The following is a 21142-nucleotide window of genomic DNA, read 5'->3' as shown; positions in this document are numbered from 1 at the left end:
CAGCTTTGTACACGAGATTTTGTAATGTTAAAAATGTATCGCATTGCACGAAAATTGCAAGTACATGTGATGTGATAAACAAGGAGGCTCTATAGGGAAACACGGGCTACAAAACAGCGCAAATCGTGGCATGTTTTTATTCTTGCAACATAGCATCAAAGAAAACATCGCTAATGTGAAGGAACCCATTGGAAATCACGGGATTCACATATATGTGATTTTGTAGCCTGTATGAAAGCAGCCTGAAGGCATGTAGATTAAGCTGGGTTAGGGGCTGGCTGTAACTGACAGCTGAGATCCCGCTGCCACGGCAGGTATTGCAGTGAACTGCTTACATGTTGCATTCAAAATTGATTTTGGCATGAAAGGGGTTAACAAGAGTGTGAGCTCTCTGTGATGTGATGTCATCCGCCATCCAATCCTAGAAGGCCACTGAATTACCATGGCAACTAGATGCCAGAAAATGGCCTGGTGTATTAAAAGAAAAGAGATAATACAGTGCAACACCAAAGTACTGCAGTGCATTTGCGCAATACTAAGATTGCTGGCTCAAGTCTGTTTTTAATTTTTTTTTTTTTTTTTTATGTCCATGTGAAATAAAACAACTTTTTTGTGCACTCTTCCTTTTTTCGGAAGGGGGGGGCTGTATTTAAAGTAATGCATGTTTTGTATCGCCGCAAAGTGATTTTTCCTGTTCATTTTGCCTCAAAAAAAATGCAATGAGATCAAAAAGTCATATGTACCCAAAATGATAGCAATAAAAAGAGCTCAGTGACACGAAGAACCCTTACAAGCCCTCACACAGCTGCGTTAATAGGTTTTGGCTCTTTGAATTTAGCAATGCTAAAGGGGATTTTATTGTTCAAAAGCGGGAAAACGTAATAACTCGATCATTTAAGTATCGACCTAATCGAAGCAAGCGGCCGAATAAAGCGGTTATGTTACTTGTGTTCCTTAATGAACCCTGTAGAATGAAAAAGATGGCAAAACGTTCACTCTGCCCCCTCAAAAATAAGTTGTAAATTACATCTCATATACCGCACAATGGTGCCAATAAAAATGATAGCTCACTGTACAACGAACAAGCCCTTGTGACCATGGCAACGGGAAAATTACAACGTTATGGCTTTTGAAAAGGGGAGCTGAAAATCCCCCCAAATTATTGATTCTAAGTACCAAACTAGTCTGTGGTGTTAAAGCGTTAAATATATGCCCTCCAGGCAGATATTTGGGGCTAGTGACATCGCTACTGCTCTGTGTGATGACGGTTAAGGTCCATCTATCTGTGTACGGCTGTAGGTCTGGTGCTGGCAGTAGGGACTGCTGTCCTGCCTTGTACATGGGAGGTCTCTGTTTTATCTGTAGTATATATGTCATTGCTGTCATTGCGGTATTTATTGTCCTGCTCCGCCCTCTAGTGGCTTTGTGTGATTACTGCACCCATCACCACGCTGCAGCCTCTTTCACTATGCTATGTAAGGTGACCAGATTTTCACAGGGTCTAAGCGGGTTAAAGGGGTGTGTTCAAGGGCAGGGGCTTATCACGATGTAGGATTTTTACCTCCGCCGTTATAAAATGGACAGTGCCATTTTAAAAAAGACGGCGCAAATTCTGCAGCATTTCTGCATCCAAAAAACCTGTCCAAATCTGTACCATTGGTGTGAATTTGTCCTTGAAATCAGCTGTGTACCTGCAACTGATTTCATACTATGCGACGCTCCCCCTTACCACCCCAAAGGCTTCCTGCTGTCTGCGATCTCCGACTTCTGGTTCCCAGAGGCCTGCAGTGGCCTCACCGGACCATACCGCTTGGGAACCGGAAGCTTGTAGGCGCTGACAGCAATAAGCCTACTGAGGAGGAGTGAGGGGGAGCGCCGCATAGTATGAAATCACCTGCGGGAATACGGCTGATTTTACAGTCAGAATTCGCACCAATGGTTCAGATTTTAAGTTTTTTGGATGCAGAAATGTTGCAGACTTTGCTGCAGAGATTTCTGTTGACATTTTGCAGCATTTCCGCCTCGTGTAAACATACCTAAAGTCAACTTGGGGTATGCTGCCACGTGCAGAGTGGTTCCAGTAGTAATAATGTCCCCTCCACTGGCCCGAGTAGTAATGGTGACCCCTACTGTGTCTACAGTAGGAGTAGGGTCCCCCCACGGTGGCCTCAGTACAAGTAGGGGTCCCCCCCTATCTGAAAAGTTTGCCCTATATTTTTTTCTGTAGTTTTTTTTGTTTGTTTGTTTTTATTTTAGCGTGAATATACCAATTTTAAAAACTATGCAGGAGGAATGGATTTTTATAATGTGTAGCCTTTGATTATCGGGTGGATATGGCAATGGTTTAGGTTGGTGTCAGCTGTGGAGTGTTTTTTTTTTGTTTTTTTTTTAAAACTGTATTCTAATATAGATTTTTCTTACCTTTTTTTTTAACCTCTGTATAAGGCCTCTTGGTCAATTCACAAAGTTCTCATTGAGTGCTATGTAGTCTGCAAGGGAGGTTAAAAACTGCTACTGCCTTCAACTCCAGGTCCTTGGCTGTCACCGACAAACGAGAAGCTGACCTGCTCCTGCTAGATGGTATATTTTACTATCGGGCCGGGATGAAAGCCCCCACCAAGTGCCGTATAGTTATGCTGCTTGGTCCTTTATTGAGTTAATCTCCATGAATAATTCCCCTTAGCAGAACAGGGGATCAGAGGAAAATAAATAATACGACCCAGAGAATTACATCCTCACAGCATGATAATGTAGGAACAAAGCCTGCTAGAAGCCATTAACTCCTTCTGCATATAGAAATCCATGCATCAGGAACCTCGCCATTGTCCTAATGCGCACAGCTAGGAGTTATTGATTAGGGCCATAGGATTTGGCACTGGTTGGTTTCCAGTTTTAGCCATAAAATTTAAAACCCTATTCCAATCTCAGGATCCTGAGGTTAACTTCAGTGCTGCGATACCATCCTTGGTGTCAGATGATCTACTATTACATGTCCGGTGCTGTAGGGGTTTTCCTGGCACAAAATGGAAATTCTGAAAATGCTGAAATCTAGGAAGTATAGCTAAGTAGTAACAACCTTGTACCTTATATCTGCTGCTGTAGACCCTCCTCTGCATCCTCTGCAGCCGCCAATCTGCCACTTTGTTACTACTGGTTGTAGCTCCGCCCCCAGCTCACAGGTCCTACAACTTACCAGCACCAACCTCCCTCACTGAGAACCTGCTGAAGCCGACAGACTGGACCTTCCTGTACTCTGAGCTGCACATGACCAATACAGCACAGTACTTCCATTCCTGTCCTCCCATCATGCACTGCTTACAGGATGTTGGAGGCTATAGACAGGGTGGAAGCGGCTCCAATTACCCCAAGCTCTGTTTGTTCAATATAAAAACTACAGTTGGACGAACAAAGTTTGTGGCATTTCAACAGCTGTAGCTCCAGTTCTATCAGAACTACTGACATGCTTTTGGTCTCATTTTAAAAAGCTGGTCTGTAGCACTGATAGAACCGGAGGTGGTTTAAAATATAGAATTTGCAGCTTTCATGCTAGTCTGGGTGCAGAACAGAGGTGGGCACCGGGGGTAGAGCTTGCAGCAGAGAAGGATCTGTGATTCTCCTTTGTTCTGTCCTTGAGTTTTGTTCATGTTATCACCTGTATTATCAATCAAGGACCATATTTGCTCTCTTATTGTCATATTTGAGGGTTTTTTTCCTCCAGAAAAGGAGTGAGATGTGCATTAGCTCATCTAATCACTGCTGTAAATTGTTTAACCCCGCAGATGCTGCAGTCATTGCTGATTATAACATCTATGTGTGTTTCACAGGGGAAAAAATGTGCTACATAATGCTTTAAATATTGAAAACCATAAAAAAAAGGTATCACCATATCCATAACAACCTATACACTAGCATTACATTTAAGGGGCTTTTACATCTATTTGACATTGTTCGCTCGTTTGAATGATAGAATTAGCTCGTTTGCTCATGCAGCCTGTTTATACGGGCAAGTAGTTTGCTTGTTCGCTCCCTAAATCGTTCAGTCGTTCACATTCTGTAGAAGTCTAGGAGAACGACTGAATGATCGGTATTAATGAACGATTATGTTCATGCCTGCATGAAATGAAGGATAAACACATTATAGTTCAGTGTATACCCAGCCAACAATTATGTTCATCCCTCGTGTCTAGTGGTGTAATATGCCTCGTGTTTAGTGCTCTAATAATACCCCTGGTGAAGGGAAGTGGCCATAGGCAGTGCAGAGGTAGCTGCACCTGATGCCTGGGGGCTCAGTGGTCTAATATTATCCTTGGTGTCCTAGTGGTGTAGTAGGTGCCCTATGTAACTCCCTCACTAAGTTTGGAGTATGTGCCTGAGTCTGGCAGGACTGCATTAGTCCCGATTCGGTTCTGTATTTTTGCATCCTTCCTCCTCCTTTAATTATTGGATATTGGGGATTTATTGCCAACTTCCAGCAGCCCTCCCCTCTGTCCGGCTCTACCTCGTTGGCTTTATAGACTACTTTCTTAGCCTGTCTCTAGCTTGTTGAATCTTTGGTGTTGCCGTCCCTCAGATGTTTATGCAGGACCGAATTTATTGAGGTTAATAGTCCATAATTCAGAAGAATGAAGGCCCCTCCATTCAGAATGTATTATTAATGGGGCAGATTAAGAGGCTGCGGGCCTTATCCATATTCATGAACCCGCTGTGCCCGGGATGATGGATGGAATAGAAGCTTGTAAAATGGCATTAGAAGCTTTCATTTGTTTGATAAATCCAGGGAAGATGACTAATTCTGCACAACACACACAGGTTACAATGTAATTCAGTCATTTATTAAAGGGATCTGCCCCCTGGTAGAAGTACTCACCATAGACATCAGCTGGGCAACTTCACTCTACCAACAGCGGTTACACCATGCTTTATACTCCAGTCACATCCAAACCTGCTGCATTCTTAAAGGGGTTATCCCGAGATATAATATAATCTGTAGAATTTTGCTAAACCTGCTCTAGTAAAATAACAGCTTACATCTTGCCATTCTGCGCTCCGCCGGATCTCCGATCCCCATTGGTCTTCACTGCCAGATACAAGAAGCTGGTGATGACATCCCTGACAAAAGGCCCATGTGACCGCTATAGCCAATCACCGCCTCCTTTCAGCTGGTGAATAGCTGTGGCGACCACGTGACCCAGTGTTGGGTTGTCTTTGCTCCCCCCTAGCAAGGGAGGTTCAGCAGGAACCAGACAGCCAGCGAGACGGCAGCGGCGGAGTAACAAGGAGGAATAGGAAATCTGTTTTTTACTACTGCAAGTTTAGCAAAGACTGACAGAACATTATGTCCCCGGAAAACCCCTTTAAGGCCAGAACATTCATAATCACATTGGTTTGCCTGATCATCACACACAAATGCTCATCCGTCGAGTAATTGCAACTTTCATGCTTTAAACCATTGCTGGTGTTCATCCTCTGGTGTGAACGGCCGATGTGCTACCAGCATTGGTGAAACTCTGTTAGAGATCTAACAACCATACGGACAACCAGTCGTCTACCATAGTCTGAACCAGCCTGTGAAAAAGGCCAAGTAGACAAGCCCAATCTCTTCTACCTGGCCTTTTACAGAGCTCCTTAGTTGGCCACTATTGGCCGTGCAAAGGGAAGACTTGGTTCCGTTTTTCACTTTCTAAGCAGTCCCTGCAGCTTGTTTCCTCGTGGGTTATTAATCGATCTGATGTAAAATTGAGATAAATTGCCCAGAATGCTGATGCATCAGGGGTCAGTGTATTATGACCTCTAAACTGAGGTGTCTGGTATTCCGTTCCGACATAGTATGGAAGACCGAAAAAAAATATGTCCATCCAGTTCAACCTATTAACCCCTAATGTTGATCCAGAGGAAGGCAAAAACCCCCAATGAAATAAGTTAATTTTCCCTATTGAAGGGAGAAAAAATTCCTTCCTGACTCCAATCCGGTAATCGGAATAATTTCCGGATCACAACACTTGGGAAGTTATTGATGATTATAACCTATAATATTGTATCTCTCAACAAAGGCGTCCAGGCCCCTCTTGAACTACTATTTCCCCAGTCGTCTCCAAGACAGCACCAATTGAGATTGCCGCCTCCTGATAGGAGAGGAACATACTGAGAGGTTAAAAGCTCCCCCCCCCTTCCCCACTTTCCTCAGTGTTTTCCTGTCCTGCCAGGAGGCAGGATCTCTGAGAGGGGCTGGTGGAGAAACCAGCCAGAAGCTACTCACTGGCGGATCGGAGGGCAGTGGGTCAGCCTGTCCTCCCTTCCTAGCCAGACGACTCTCGGGACGCCACATGGGGTGGTAACCCCCGGGCCAGGTTCCTCCTGCGGCGCACGTCTCCAGCGCAATGACATCATCGCGGCCACACCAGGAGGCGCATGGAGGGGGCAGGGCTTAGCGCAGGAGCGCGAAAATTTAAAATAAAGGAACCTGAGAGAAGCCAGAAGGTGGACCAGCACTACAGGTCACAGGGTGTCTGCAGCACCGGTACAGTAATGACTGCTCCAGCCCCAGAGATAGCTGAAACCTCAGCCTCAGCGGCCGTAAGTAGCCAGTGTGGCAAACAATACAAATGCAAAATCCAGTGTATTGTGTATGGAAAAATAGCATATTTACCCGCAAAAAATACTTTCCCTTTTTTGTCAGGGGGATAAAAAAGACATCCCCCCCCCCCCCCCCCAGAACAAAACTCAAAAAATGCGTGGAGTGCGGGACAAGACTGCCAGCTACGTACCAGAGGCCTCTAGGCAAGGCGTGCGTAGCTAGGCTAGTCAAAGAGGAATCGGGGGGGATTCATGGAGGACGTTAGGGCTGATCTAACCTCTTCTTTCACCAGCTTCCTAACGTCACAGCTGGCGCCGCCAGCTAAACGCCAGAAAAGGGCGTATGTTCCCGATGAGCCTTCCGACTCCGAGAGTTCTATCGGATCGGAGCAAGAGGAACAGGCGGCCGAGGAGTCCTCAGACGATGAGGACTACAAAAGATACCTTTTCCATCAGGACAACTTAACGGAATTGATTAAGTCAGTCAGGGCTACACTAAAAATGGAAGAGCCCAGAGAACCACGTACCTTTACAAGATGAGATATTTGGGGGACTAGGGGAGAGGCGTAAACATACCTTCCCTGTCCACAAAAATATCATTAAAATTATCCAAAAGGAGTGGAAGAAACCAGACGCAGGTTCCTTCTCCGCTGGAGGTGTAAAAAGAAGGTACCCATTCGAGGAGGAAGTTTGCGTAAGCTGGGAGGAGGTACCCAAGGTAGACGTCCCAGTGGCCAAAGTAGCTAGGAGGACGAGCCTGCCCTTTGAGGACGCCGCACAATTAAAAGATCCCATGGATCGCAAAGCTAAAGGCCTTCTAAAAAAAATCATGGGAGGCAGCGGCAAACATGCTTAGGCCAGGGATCGCAGCCACTTGCGTGGCACGCACTCTGGGGGTATGGCTAGAACAGCTGGAGCTACACCTAACCAATAAGACGCCGAGAGAACAGATCTTAAATTCTCTTCCTATCCTGCGTATGGCAACAAATTTCCTAGCGGATGCCGCGGCTGAAATGGTTAAACTCTCGGCAAAAGCTACAGCCCGATCTAACTCAGCCAGAAGAGTGTTATGGCTGAAATCGTGGTCAGGCGACCTAGCCTCTAAAAATAAGCTATGCGCCCTCCCGTTCTACGGTCAGTTTTTGTTCGGACCAGGCCTAGACAAGATCCTGGAGAAGGCGGCCGACATAAAGAGGGGATTCCCGGAAGAAAAGCCGCAGAGAGGGAAGACCTTCTTCTGAACCCCAGTGCAACAGCCCGAGGCCTACCGAGGCAAGGGCAAGACAGGCCGCTGGAGTAACCCCAAGGGGGGCAGAGGAAGAAATATCCTCTTTAACCCCCACCAGGGGGAGCCCAAGCAGAGACCCTGACGCCAGCTCCGTAGGGGCAAGGCTGGGGAACTTTGGGATCCATGGGCCTTCGCAAATTGCGGCCCATTGATCCACAAAAATCTTACAGCAGGGATACCGGATAGAACTGGTGTCCCTCCCCAGAAGGAAATTCGTTACACGGGAGGCTCCAAACAGTTACACTTACTAAGGCAAAGCATTCGGGACCTGCAACATCTAAACGCAATATCCCCCGTACCACGAAACGAGGAAACCCAGGGCCATTATTCCAGGCTCTTCCTAGTAAGAAAACCCTGCTGGAAACAGCGGATGATAGTGAATCTGAAACCTCTGAACACCTGCGTCAAGTACAGAAAATTCAAAATGGAGTCCATCTCCTCAACGATAAAGTTGATTCCCAAAGGGGCCTACATGGCATTCATCAATTTGAAGGACGCTTATTTCCACGTACCGATCCACGAGGGGTCCCAAAGATACCTAAGGTTCGCAGTGGATATGGGCAAAGGAATAGAGCAGCACCAATTCAGATGCCTGCCTTTCGGGATCTCCTCAGCACCCAGAATTTTTACCAAAATTATGGCAGAGGTAGCCGCCTACCTGAGGAAAAAGTCGATCCTAATAATATCCTACCTGGACGATATTTTGATAATAGCAGAGTCCAGGAAACTACTAACGAAACACCTAGAGATAGTGCTAGAACTCCTCCAGTCTCTAGGATGGATCATAAACTGGGAAAAATCCAGCTTAGACCCCGACAGGAAGAAGACGTTTCTTGGCATAACACTCAACTCAGAATCACAATGCTCCTGCCTGCCCGAGGAAAAAAATACAAAAAATCCGAAGGCTGGTCAAATCCTTCCTACAGAAACGATCATGCACAATTCGAGAAGCCATGTCTCTCCTGGGAAGCCTGACGTCATGCATTCCCGGAGTAGCATGGGCCCAGGCTCACACCAGAGCTCTGCATGCCTCCATCCTATCCACGTGGGACAAAAAGCAGTCCTCGCTAGGGACAAAAATGTATATCCCAAACACAGTGAAAACATCCCTGCGTTGGTGGACATACCCAGCGAACCTGCAGAAAGGGGTTCATTGGCTACAAAACACAGCCACGCACATCACAACGGACGCAAGCGCCTGGGGATGGGGAGCGCATGTGGGGAACCAGTTCTTTCAGGGCCCGTGGTCTCAAAGGATAAAAGAACAATCCTCCAATTACAGAGCGCTACAGGCCGTATGGCGGGTCCTACAGCAGTTAGGAAACTCGCTATGGAACCAGCATATAAAGATACTGTCGGACAATACCACCACGGTCACCCATATTCGGCACCAGGGGGGCACAAGGTCTCCTGCCCTGCAAAGCATTTCGCAGAAAATTTTCCACTGGGCAGAGGGCCCGGATCCTTTCGATCACGGCAACACACTTAAAGGGGACGCTAAACCAAAAAGTGGATTTTCTCAGCAGGAGGCAAATAGACCCAGGAGAATGGTCTCTCTCCCTGGAGGCATTCAGAACCCTGACCAACCGGTGGGGGATCCCACAATTGGACCTGTTTGCAACCAGGGAGAACGCCAAAGTAGGCAATTTCTTCTCCCTCCGGCCAGGAGATCGTCCTACAGCAATAGACGCCCTAGGCCAGGATTGGGGAGACGGGCTGCCGTACGCTTTTCCTCCGATACCGCTGATCCCCAGAGTCTTACAACATTTCAGAACCCAGGTATGCACGCTAATCCTGGTGACCCCCTTCTGGCCCAAGAGAAGTTGGTTTGGTCTTCTGACAACGTTGAGCGTCCAGGACCCAGTCACCTTTCCTACCTGGACAGATCTGCTATCACAGGGGCCACTGAACCACCCGGGCTTAGACAGACTCCAATTAACAGCATGGCTCTTGAGGAATCCTCACTAAGGGGGAAGGGATTCTCAGAGAGAGTGGTAGAAACGTTAATGTCCAGCAGAAAAAAGACGACCCACCTTATCTACCAGAAGGTTTGGAGAAGGTTTTCCTCATAGAGACAAGAAAGGGATTCTGGGGATTCTATCCCGGACATCCCTTTGATCTTAGAGTTCTTGCAGGAGGGCCTACAGATGGGCCTCTCTCCAAGTACCCTGAAGGTCCAGGTCGCAGCCCTTAGCGCCATATGCGACACAGTTTGTGGACAATAGATGGGTCAACAGGTTCCTGACAGCAGCAGCTAGATTACGACCTAGACCCATAAACCTTGTTCCAGACTGGAACCTTAATTGGGCCCTAAGGGCCATGACAGCGGAACCATTCGAGCCGATCGAAGCACTACCGATAAAAATGCTTACGATCAAGACCGTTTTCCTAGTAGCCATCACGTCCGCAAGGCGGGTTAGCGAGCTTCAGGCTTTGTCCATTCGCCACCCATTCCTAAAAATCTCGGACACCAAATTAGTATTTAAAACGGACCCTGCCTTCATGCCAAAGGTGGTATCACATTTTCATAGGTCCCAAGACATAATAATGCCCTCATTTTTTAGTAAACCTAAAAACGAGGAAGAAAAAACCCTAAGCTGCCTGGACGTTAGGAGAGCAGTCCTAGGCTACATAGATACAACGAGCCACTGGAGGCGGGACGACAACTTGTTCATCCAGTTAAGTGGCCCAAATAAAGGGAACAAAGTGGCAAAAAACTCCATAGCCAGGTGGATCCGCCTGGCCATCATAGAGTCCTATAAAGCCCTTGGGAAGGAAATCCCTTTAGCTCTTAAAGCCCATTCTACAAGGGCAGTAGCATCCTCATGGGCCGAACATAGCTCAGCTTCGGTCGAGCAGATAAGCAAAGCCGCAGCCTGGAAAAAACCCCACACGTTCATTAAACGTTATAGGTTAAAAGTGCAGCAGGACGAGGACAGGGCCTTCGGCCGCAAAGTCCTCTCGGCAGCAATCCCACCCTAATAAACTTTAGTTGGTACGTCTCAATTGGTGCTGTCGTGGAGACGACTGGGGGAAAAAATGGATTATACCTACCTGATAATCAGGTTTCCAGGAGTCTCCATGACAGCACCCGTACCTCCCCCCCCCAAGAACATAGTAAAGAAATTATAGAATATAATTTCCCCTCAAAAAAAAAAAAACCCCAGTTAGGGAAAGAATTTAATTTAAGCTCCTACTCCGGCAATTCGTTAGAATCCACTGAGGAAAGTGGGGAGGGGGGGGGGAGCTTTTAACCTCTGTGTGTTCCTCTCCTATCAGGAGGAGGCAATCTCAATTGGTGCTGTCGTGGAGACTACTGGAAACCCGATTATCGGGTGGTTTTATTTTCTATTTTTTGTTTTTTTTTAGTTTTCCGTTACCACGTCCTCAGGCAGAGTGTCCTATAGTCTGACTCCTCTTACAGTAAAGAACCCCGTTCTATGTTGGTGTAGAAACCTTCTTTCCTCTAGACCTAGAGGATGCCCCCTTATTACAGTCCTGGGTATAATAGATGATGGGAAAGAAGTATGTATTGTCGTCTCGTATATCTAGACATATTTATTAAAGCGCCCCCTTGTTACAATCCTGGGTATAACACTGGTCAACAAAATTTTACAAAAGTCATGTTGCTCAAATAAAATTTGTCATTTCTTATCAATTTTTACGTGGTCAACACGAATATGACAAAATGCAAAATTGGCTGTATTGTTTTTGTTTGAAATAATTGTTTGTCAGGAAATGCATGGCGATAGTAATGGGCCTACGGTTAATACCTGTAATCAGGTCATAGACTAGGTCTTAGATGTCTTTTGTCCATCTCGTGTACGTCTGTTTGTGAGCAGCATGGTGGCGGAGTGTCCGGCAGTAGTCGGCCAGCATGGTGGCGGAGGGTCCGGCAGTAGTCGGCCAGCATGGTGGCGGAGGGTCCGGCAGTAGTCGGCCAGCATGGTGGCGGAGGGTCCGGCAGTAGTCGGCCAGCATGGTGGCGGAGGGTCCGGCAGTAGTCGGCCAGCATGGTGGCGGACCATTTTCCTTGGTATCTTTGTTCCATTCTTGCGATATCTTGATGAAAACGTTCGCCATGTTCATCACTAACCAAACCACAGTTCTCTGGAAAGAAATCCAGATGGGAATGAAGGAGGTGGATCTTTAGAGACATATTGCAGCCAAGTTTCTGATACTGCATCAGCATGTCTTATACCAGTTCCTTGTAGTTTTCTCCCCTAACATTTCTGAGATAGTTTGTAGACACTAGGCGAAAAGCATTCCATCATTCCATGCTTGTTTCATATCACCTTGTAGCAAGTTGTTGAATTGATCATCTTTGAGGAGCTCTCTGATCTGAGGTCCCACAATAACTCCCTCTTTAATCTTTGCCTCACTGAGTCAAGGGAATTTTCTATGAAGGTATCAGAAAGCTGGCGAAGTCCGGTCCATGGCTTTCACAAAGTCCTTCATCAAACCTAGTGTGATATGATGGGGTTGTAGCAGGATTTTGTGAGCCTCGACCAGAGCTGGGTGCTGGATGATATTCTCTCCAACTGCTACATTTTGTCTGCGAGTCCATTCCTTCCACAAGTAGTGCAATTCCCTTGCTCTGCTATCCTACCCACATAAGAAACGCATATATTTTGTAGATCCCATGAAACTCGTCTCAATGCAGACGGAATGTTGGGGTAGAGTATTCTCGACTACTTCTGCTTCATAATCCCACCGGACAGACCAAGCAGGGTCTTTTGTGTGGTTGCTTGTCTCTCTCCACACCATGGGGACTGCAAACAGCATTGATGGTTTTTTGCCATTCAACCACTATGAAAGCTGTGTTATACATGTAGCACAGCATATATGCGGGGTCCAAGGCTTGTCTTGGTCGCCAATCTTGCATCCGAAGTAAAGAGGATATTCCTTCACTTGAGAAGGCAAATGTCACTTCGCTACAAATATAGCAACAATTGTCCACGGTATTAACACACCTTCGAGGCATTAGTGTTCTGCATTGTAACTAAATGGATAAAATGGCAGTTTTATGTAACAGTAGCGTATACTGTATCCTGCGAAGTCTGGAATATTCTAACTGCTCAACCTTTCTGACTGGGCTTTATATGGTACACTAGTGATTAGGTGTTATGTACACTGGTAATGTGGGGGTTAACATGGTGTACTGGTTATGTTGGGGTTAGGTGTGATGTAATGAGCTCAGAAGCAGTGACTGATCACATGATGGTGACCTCACAGGTCCTGTAAGCACACGGCTGCTGTCTGGCTAAAACTGTAAGGATGTTGTTACAGTCCCACTGGATAAATTTACACGGTGAAACACAAAAAATGAACTATATCAAATATCTTCAAAACAAGAGCCAATAAAAAATTTTCACGGTCCTATTTGTGTTACGCACACCAACATACTGCAGATCAGGACCTTTTTTAAGTCAATAACAAATTCAGTGTTGACCAGTGCAGTAGATGATAGGAGAGATCTCTGTATTGACCCCTGATATATCTATACATTGCTATTAGGTCCCCCCTCAGACGTCTTTTTTTCTAAAGTAAATGACCCCTATTTTGATAACCTCTCTGGGTATTGTAGTCCATACATGCCATTTATTACTTTAGTTGCCCGCTTTTGTACCCGCTCAAGCTCTGATGTGTTCTTTTTGAGTACCGCTGCCCCAAACTGTCCACAATATCCCATGTGTGGTCTGACCAGTGACTTGTAAAGAGGAAGAACAGTGCTCTCATCATGCGCCCCTAGACATCTTTTGATGCGCCCCATGATGCTATTTGCCTTGGCAGCAGCTGCCTGACACTGGTTGCTTCAGTTAAGCTTACAGTTAACTAAAATCCCCAAGTCTTTTTCCATTTCTGTGTTCCCCAGTGGTTTCTTATCTAGTGTGTAATGGTGACAAGTATTTCCTCTGCCCATGTGCAGAACCCTACATTTAAACCTCGTTTGCTACTTTTCTGCCCGTAACTTATCTTTATTTTTTTTATGTAATCCGCTTGACAAAAACACCCACTTACCAGCTAAGGCAACTTTCATACTTATGTATATGTCAGACATCTCCATAGGCCCCCCATTCATCCAACCCAATTGCCCTTTGGGGCTTTGTTGGGCTGGTATACATTGGTATGAAATAGTGCAGCACCATAGCAGAACATTGTTGTAAAGACCCTGAACCAACAAGAAAGCTAGGAGGTTTGAGGGCAGCACAGAAGAAACAGCAGAATGGGGAAGATCAGTGCAAATGTCATATAATGTAATTTTAATAAAGTATAACTTAAAGGGGACTATATGGATTTTTCCTATTGATGATCTATCCTCCAGACAGATCAATAGGTGATTGGCTGCCTGGGATCAACTGTTTCCCGGCACTATTGCCAATGTGATCAGCGCTGGAAACTGATAGCACTGACAACATTGCAGTGGCCCGGTTCGGTACAGCAGGCAATGCTCCCATTGGATTCAATGGGACCTCTGTCTGCAATACCAACCCAGGCTGCTGTACTACAGACAGTACAGGAAGAAGTTTGCACTGTCATTAGGGACAGCACACCTTGGAATCAGCTGATTGGTGGGTTTTCCGAGTAGTGGAATGCTGCCAATCATGTACTGAGGACTTATCCTATATTAAACAATCCAAAAAGTCCCATAAAACCTCTTTTAATACAATGGTCTCTCTTTTTTTTTTTTTATTTTGCAGCACTCTGGGTGAAGCTTGGGCTCAGGTCAAGAAAAGTCTCGCAGATGAGGCCGAAGTTCATCTCAAATTTTCCTCAAAGGTAAAGAAAGTCAAATAATGTATTAGGCCTTTGGTCCAGTATGTACTGACTGGTGCCTCATGTGAGACTCCGTTCCCCCTACATACAGCGCATACCTCTCAGTAAAGTGCCCATACCGGCGCTGTGGACCCTCATTAAGCGGATTGTCCAGTCTAGGGAATTGGGATTGATGAGAATGTATTTATGGGTCACCGACTCATCTTCACCTTATTGATTCACATAGTTACAAAGTGAAGTTGAGAAGCCGCTGCTGAACTTCAGAGAAAACTTCAAGAAGGACATGAAAAAGTTTGATCACCACATAGCGGACTTAAGGAAGCAGCTCTCCAGCCGATACGCCTCTGTGGAGAAGGTAAATCATGAATCCCATGGGATATGTCCAAATTTCACTACTTATATTTATTATACAGGCTGATAAAGGGAACTCCATCCAAAACAGAGATACGTACATTTTATGGCAGTTTTTATATTACATTCAATAAAGTTAATAAAAGGAGGGGGGCTGTGACAGCCCCTCAGACATGATATAGAGCACACATGTCAAAGGGAAGGCCTGCTGGCAGAATCCAGCCCGCCACCTCATCTTGTGTCCCACCGGCTGTGCAGCAACCTAACCCAAGCTACAGCTCTGGTCCATGGCGGTGCTAACCTGTCCCTACACCCCCTCATATCTGCATGCACCATTCCGTACGCAGCAGAGACGCTGCGGGGAGATGTCAGCGGTCAAAGACTCTGCGCTGCTGCTGGACCACAGCTGCAGCCTTATTACTATGGGGGCCACTATTACTATACAGTCTGACAATGACAATCAGCCCTTTGTAGGCAACCATAAAGCTAATGTGGTCATGAGTGAAAATGAGTTTGACCCCCTCCCCAATCTAGAGGCTGGTTGTTTGCAGTAATAGATGGAACAGCTGTTACTGTAGTATAAGGTGATGACTGGTGACCTCCAGAAGATCCAGAGTAGTAGTAGTAGTAATCTGTATGGAATCCCTTTTAATACGGCCCTTTCTTCTCCTTCTGGGAGTCTTGTACGGCCTTGTACGGCCTTGTAACGTTCTACATTATATTTCCCTCCAGGCCCGGAAAGCTTTAGCCGAGAGACAAAAAGATCTGGAGGTGAAAACACAACAACTTGAAATAAAACTGAGCAACAAGACAGAAGAAGACATTAAGAAGGCGCGGAGGAAGTCAACGCAAGCAGGTGAGGAGCTTGTATTATGAACGGCTCTTATCTCTTCATTTGAGGTTCTGAGCTAATCATTACCATGATGCTCTGGGGTGGTCACCACCAGGCCTCTATTCCTGCCTATCATCAGGTGGTGAGGTGACAATCACCTGCTCACAAGTGGCGTTATTCCTGGCCATGACTTGGTATATACTAATACAACTGTCCGTTTTTGCATTTTTCCTGTTCCCCATCTATTGGGTATAACTTTAGGACGTCTTATAAATGTTGGAAGCGTGTGCCCAGCACATTTGTCCATTGTCGTCCTGTTAGATCTCGTACCAACCAGGCCCGTAGCAACTGTGCTATACCCCACATTAAATGGACAAATGGACCCCACATTAAATGGACAATCTGTTTCGTTATCGCACACCTCTCCGTTTTCTCCCTGTGAGAGCAGCCTGACCAGTAGAGCTTATTCACACAAAATATTTGTAAAGATTCAAGTAATTTAGAGGCTATTAAAGTGCAAAAGTTCACGTCCTCCCCAGAGCCACATCGTAAGTAGTTCATGTCTCAATAGAGTATGTCATACCTTATAACTGATTCTACAGTGTTGATTTATATTGCCATCTAGTGGCCACTAGAGGGATCGGCACATTGTAAACAGTCCATCTTTTGGCACACAATCCAAACTGTTCAATGTCCCAGGCCCTCCAGTTTGTGCCTGCATTGGGGCAGCTGATCACATGCCTTCTAAGCACCAGCTGTGGCCAATCGGCCCTCAGTGCCCCATCTGATGCACAGACTGCTCTCTGCGTGAGGGACGTCATGGAACCTTTGTTCGTGGACCCTTGCCCGTTCACCTTGTCACACGATGTTCCTCTGCTTTACATTTGTCAATTTAGTAGTGCTGTAAATGACCGATATACCCGATTTCCGCTTGGACGCCTTCAATATCCTCTCCTGGGTCCCGCCTTTCCCTAAGGGTGCTTTCACCCGCCCTTATACTTATTTTGGCTCATGAATATGCAGTGTACTCATGGGTTGAAATATGCTGATACCTTGCCTGTTTCTGCCCATCAGTGTTTTTACATAGGCGTAAAAGGGGGGGGGCACAAAATCCCATTTGATTTGGCGCGCAGGGAATGCGCAGGTTTCCTTTGTTTTTATGCACTCCCATTAATTTCAATGGGCTATTACGGTGCGTAATACAAACACAGATTGTGTTTTTCTTTTCCTCTCCACCCTGCTTTTGGGGTAAAGAAACTGAAATAAAACCAAAAACAAAACGGATCCATGTTTTTTTTCTGTTTTTTGAAACCCAATTGAAATCAAATGGAAAGGCTTCAGTTTGCTTCTTTTCTGTCGGGTCGCTTGTAGTTTGGACAGGAAAATCGTGCAGTCTGCAGAGTCACTTTTCCATCCAAAAAAAATAGAAACGGACAGAATGGAAGCCAGCAGAAGACTTTTTTGCTTTCAGTCTTTTTAACCCCATTGAAAACAGTGGCGGGGGTGGGGAATAAATGGATCCATTTTTTTTTTTCTTTTTACTTAGTTTCTCTTCTCCAAAAACTGACCAGAGAGAAGAGAACCCTGAACTGACCCTAACGCAGGTGTGAAAGCAGTCTAATGCATATCATGTCGTCATGTTCTCAATCTTCTTTTTGCAGGAGATGACCTCATGAGATGTGTGGACCTCTACAACCAAGCACAATCCAAGTGGTTTGAGGAGATGGTAACAACCACCTTGGTAAGTCTCCAGTTATGGGTGCTAAAAACTCTCAGTTTTCAGTTCCCCTTTACTTTTATTCTGAATGTCCCATCATGCCTCAGGAGGAAACGAGAACATTCATATAATCCTAGAGCATTTCCATAGCAGACAATGAAATTGCATCACTTTCACACCCAGTTGGCCGGCCCTGTGGGCACTTATGATCCTGTTCCTGGAATACAGTGGTTTTGTACAGTGATTAGTACCTACCAAAAAGTGGCCCAAGGAAGGACAATTGCTGATCCAGAAACATCCCACAAGACCTACTACTTTGGAGATGATCTGACCCAGTAACCTAGCCATCACAATTTGGCCCTTGCCAAAGTTGCTCAAAGCCTTAAAGCCCATTTACACACAATCTTTCAAACGATTGATGGAGTGACCGTTTTAGCGATCATTTAGCATAAAGTGGTAATGGACACTAAGGTCCATTAACACTTTATCAGCCTAATTTGCATGTAAGGGCCTCCAGGAGCTGTTTGCAGAGCACCACATGTGCTCTGAGCTCTGCACATAGTTCCTTTATTCTCGAACAGGCTGTCGGCAGAATACAAAGTAATCTCCAACTCCTGTTCAGAACACAGCGTGCGGTCTCTGTTGTCTTCTCTTTAGCTAAACAATGGATTTTAAGCTCACCTTAAAATCATTGTTTAGCCGAAAAGTAAATGATAGTTCTCCTTTAGGATGAATGAATAGGTAGTATATGAGCCTAACTACACCCAATACTATAACACCAGAGTAATGGAGCATCCTGTGTTTTTTTTTTTTTTTTCTGTCCCTCAGGAACTGGAAAGACTGGAAGTTGAGCGGGTGGAGGTGATCCGTCAGCATCTCTGTCAGTACACACAACTACGGCATGAAACAGACATGTTCAACCAAAGCGTAAGTACCAGATGTCTCCTCAGTACAGTCACAAAACGTAAAAAATATTGGGTAACCTGCATGTTTGCTCAATCCTTGCAGACGGTGGAACCCGTGGACCAGCTGCTCCAGAAAGTCGATCCTGCCAAAGACAGGGAATTGTGGGTGAAGGAGCACAAGACGGGCAACATCCGACCCATTGACATGGACATATAGACTGTTTTTTATGTATTTTTGCCAATTCCTTGGTTTGGAGAGTTCTTTATATGGCTGCTGCCGGGGTATTGTACATTGCTGTAAAATATACAAGGTCATTCCTTGCCGAGTTACCAAATCATTATTTTTGGAATAGGGGACACTGGGATTGGTTTGTCTTTGGTTCAATTAATGCAAAATTGACTGGTTTCATGTGCCGTGTCATGTGTGGTGCCAACCAGCTTAGCTTCTCTGGCAGGAAACCTTAAAGCTTGTGCCACACTGGATGTTGTCACATACATAAAACCTATTACCTGTCTAATAAAAACAATTATAGAAAGTAATTAAAAAATCATTATATAAGTAGTAATAAACTAAGAGACTAAAACGTCACAGAAATGACTGCCATGGTGAGTTCTTTCAGCCCTAAAACAGTTAAACTAGTAAGTACAATTGTTCTCAAGTCAATACCAAAAGGGAATGGGCTCTGGGCTCCCATGATACCTAGACGTTTTGGACGCACGCCCTCTGTGGGTGAAGGAATGCCTACCATTAAGAGGGATTACTAAGAGTTGGGCTAGGACCTCAAATCTCCCCAACTCGGTTGGACCCTTAGCACACTATAGTTTAACTTGTTGTAGATGAAGACCCAGCTTAACCAAGATGACCAACAATGGTGTCCGTTGTTGTTCAAAGAATTCTTGGAGCGCCACATGGAAAATGTTTGCCCTATTCTGAGAACGTCTGTAGCCACCCCAGCTGAACACCCACTCTTGACTTTGTTCTAAGAACAATAGACCTGCTAGTTTTGAAGGGGTTTGAATGTGGTTCCTTGCCACAAAGTATCATGGTCCTAAATCTTCAGGCCACGTAAGATCAATCAGAAGCCTCTCTCCAACAAACTTGGGCCACCTAGGCACTGTGGTGGAGACATAGAAATGTTTAGTTTTTTTTCATTTTTGCTCTTATGTTTTTTTAGTCCAGTTCTGGTTGAAAGAAAGCACATCATGAGCCTATTATTCCTATTGACCCCCTCCTTGACTTTTCAAGCTACTGAATCTGCCTTTCCCAAAAGTGTTCTATGCTCAGGACCATAATACTTTGTGCTGGAGTGCAACATGAAGGAGGGGAAGTGACAGCCGGAAAACCAACTGCACAAGATTAATTTCTATTTTGATCTGTTTTTGAGTAGCCTTTCTACTGTTTGGGGCAACTTTAAAGGAAATATTTTTGGAAATTTTTGATACAGAATTTCCTGGGCAATAGGTTATATATGAAACTGGGAAAGAGGCATGTAGGCTGCAGATTACCTCTCAGAAGGAGATGGTGCAGAGTCAATCAAAGGCATCGGTCTATTCACTTCTGACAGCTGCTCTGTGGACTCCGCTTGGACATTTCTATTCAATAGTTCATTATGTGCTGAAAAGAATATGGGGGGAGTTTATAAATGTCTTTGCCGCAGTGTACTGCAAAAAAAAAAAATTGCAAATTTTTGTGCATGCTACATTTGTGACTGACTTTGTTCATTTTTAGTGTAGATTTGATTTCCTGGTGCATGACCAGCTAAAAGGTGTGGCAACTTTATTAAAAGGCTTCTGCTTCTTAATAAATCTGGCGCATCTTGCTCTACCGCACTTTCAAATTAACAATGGCCTGTGATATTCTAGTCATAAAAAAGTCCCCCAATCTTATGAGTCTAATGGCCAATTACTATGATAAACCAAAAATTCTGTTAAAAAAAAAAAATTTGTAAAAAGTTTTTCTTTTTATTAAGAAAATCACTATTACTGATAAATGAGCAGAAGTTCATCTGATTTACAATCCAGCCCCCGTTGCCTCATCTTGTTTATGACTTGCCTAAATAGTGTATATTGTCGCTATCTGTGTATATTCTCCCTACCCCCTGTAATATAACAGATTTCTAAAGCCTGGTATTTTCCCCCTTGTGCCAGCCTAATGCTAGGCCCCCATTCCTCATAAACACACCTTTCACCTTTTCCCCACTTTGTACAGATCTAATGTAAAAGACAAAAATTTTCAGAGTCTATAAAACTAATTTAATCAGATGAAGCGGAGAATTGTGTCCGTTGTTTCCCGTTTTTGTAAAGTTGTGGTGTCATTGAAATCTCAGAATGAAACTGATACGGGAGAATTTATTGACAAAAGTAGAAAAAAAAGTATTAAAAAAAACTAAACAGGCAGCCAGGAAACTGAACGGAGGAGACTCCCGCTATATATTCAGAGCTCTAATAAATCATCTGTATAACCAGATCTGACTCTTGGTTTTATTTGTCATCATGTATACAGAGTTGTTGTACTGTGTAGTGTCCGTATATACAGAATTTGCTGATATACCTGGCTTGTCCTAAGTTAATTTGGCATCGGTGTTTACCTGTTATTCGCATGGAAAATGTTCATGAAGTTGTGGTTACTTCAGAGGAACGAGGAATAAACGATCTATACACATAGAGGAGCGTTAGATTCTCCTCAGACTGCATGTACC

The 21142-nt window shown here is 45.0% G+C and overlaps 1 protein-coding gene across 6 annotated transcripts in view; it reads left to right on the top strand.

Moving 5' to 3' along the window:
- Positions 1-20908, top strand: part of GAS7 (growth arrest specific 7) — a 206752-nt gene extending 185844 nt beyond the window's left edge. For all 6 annotated transcript variants that reach the window (XM_066587924.1, XM_066587927.1, XM_066587928.1 and 3 more), the window contains 6 exons: positions 14563-14641; positions 14865-14993; positions 15722-15845; positions 17483-17562; positions 18367-18465; positions 18547-20908. In XM_066587924.1, coding sequence (XP_066444021.1) covers positions 14563-14641; positions 14865-14993; positions 15722-15845; positions 17483-17562; positions 18367-18465; positions 18547-18660 — 625 coding nt within the window. In that variant the 3' untranslated portion in view covers positions 18661-20908. The remainder of the gene's footprint in view (positions 1-14562; positions 14642-14864; positions 14994-15721; positions 15846-17482; positions 17563-18366; positions 18466-18546) is intronic.
- Positions 20909-21142: the final 234 nt, after the last annotated feature.

This window comes from Eleutherodactylus coqui, chromosome 13 (assembly GCF_035609145.1).
Source record: "Eleutherodactylus coqui strain aEleCoq1 chromosome 13, aEleCoq1.hap1, whole genome shotgun sequence".
In the NCBI taxonomy this organism is placed as follows: Eukaryota; Metazoa; Chordata; class Amphibia; order Anura; family Eleutherodactylidae; genus Eleutherodactylus; species Eleutherodactylus coqui.
This window is presented reverse-complemented; position numbering and strand designations above follow the sequence as displayed.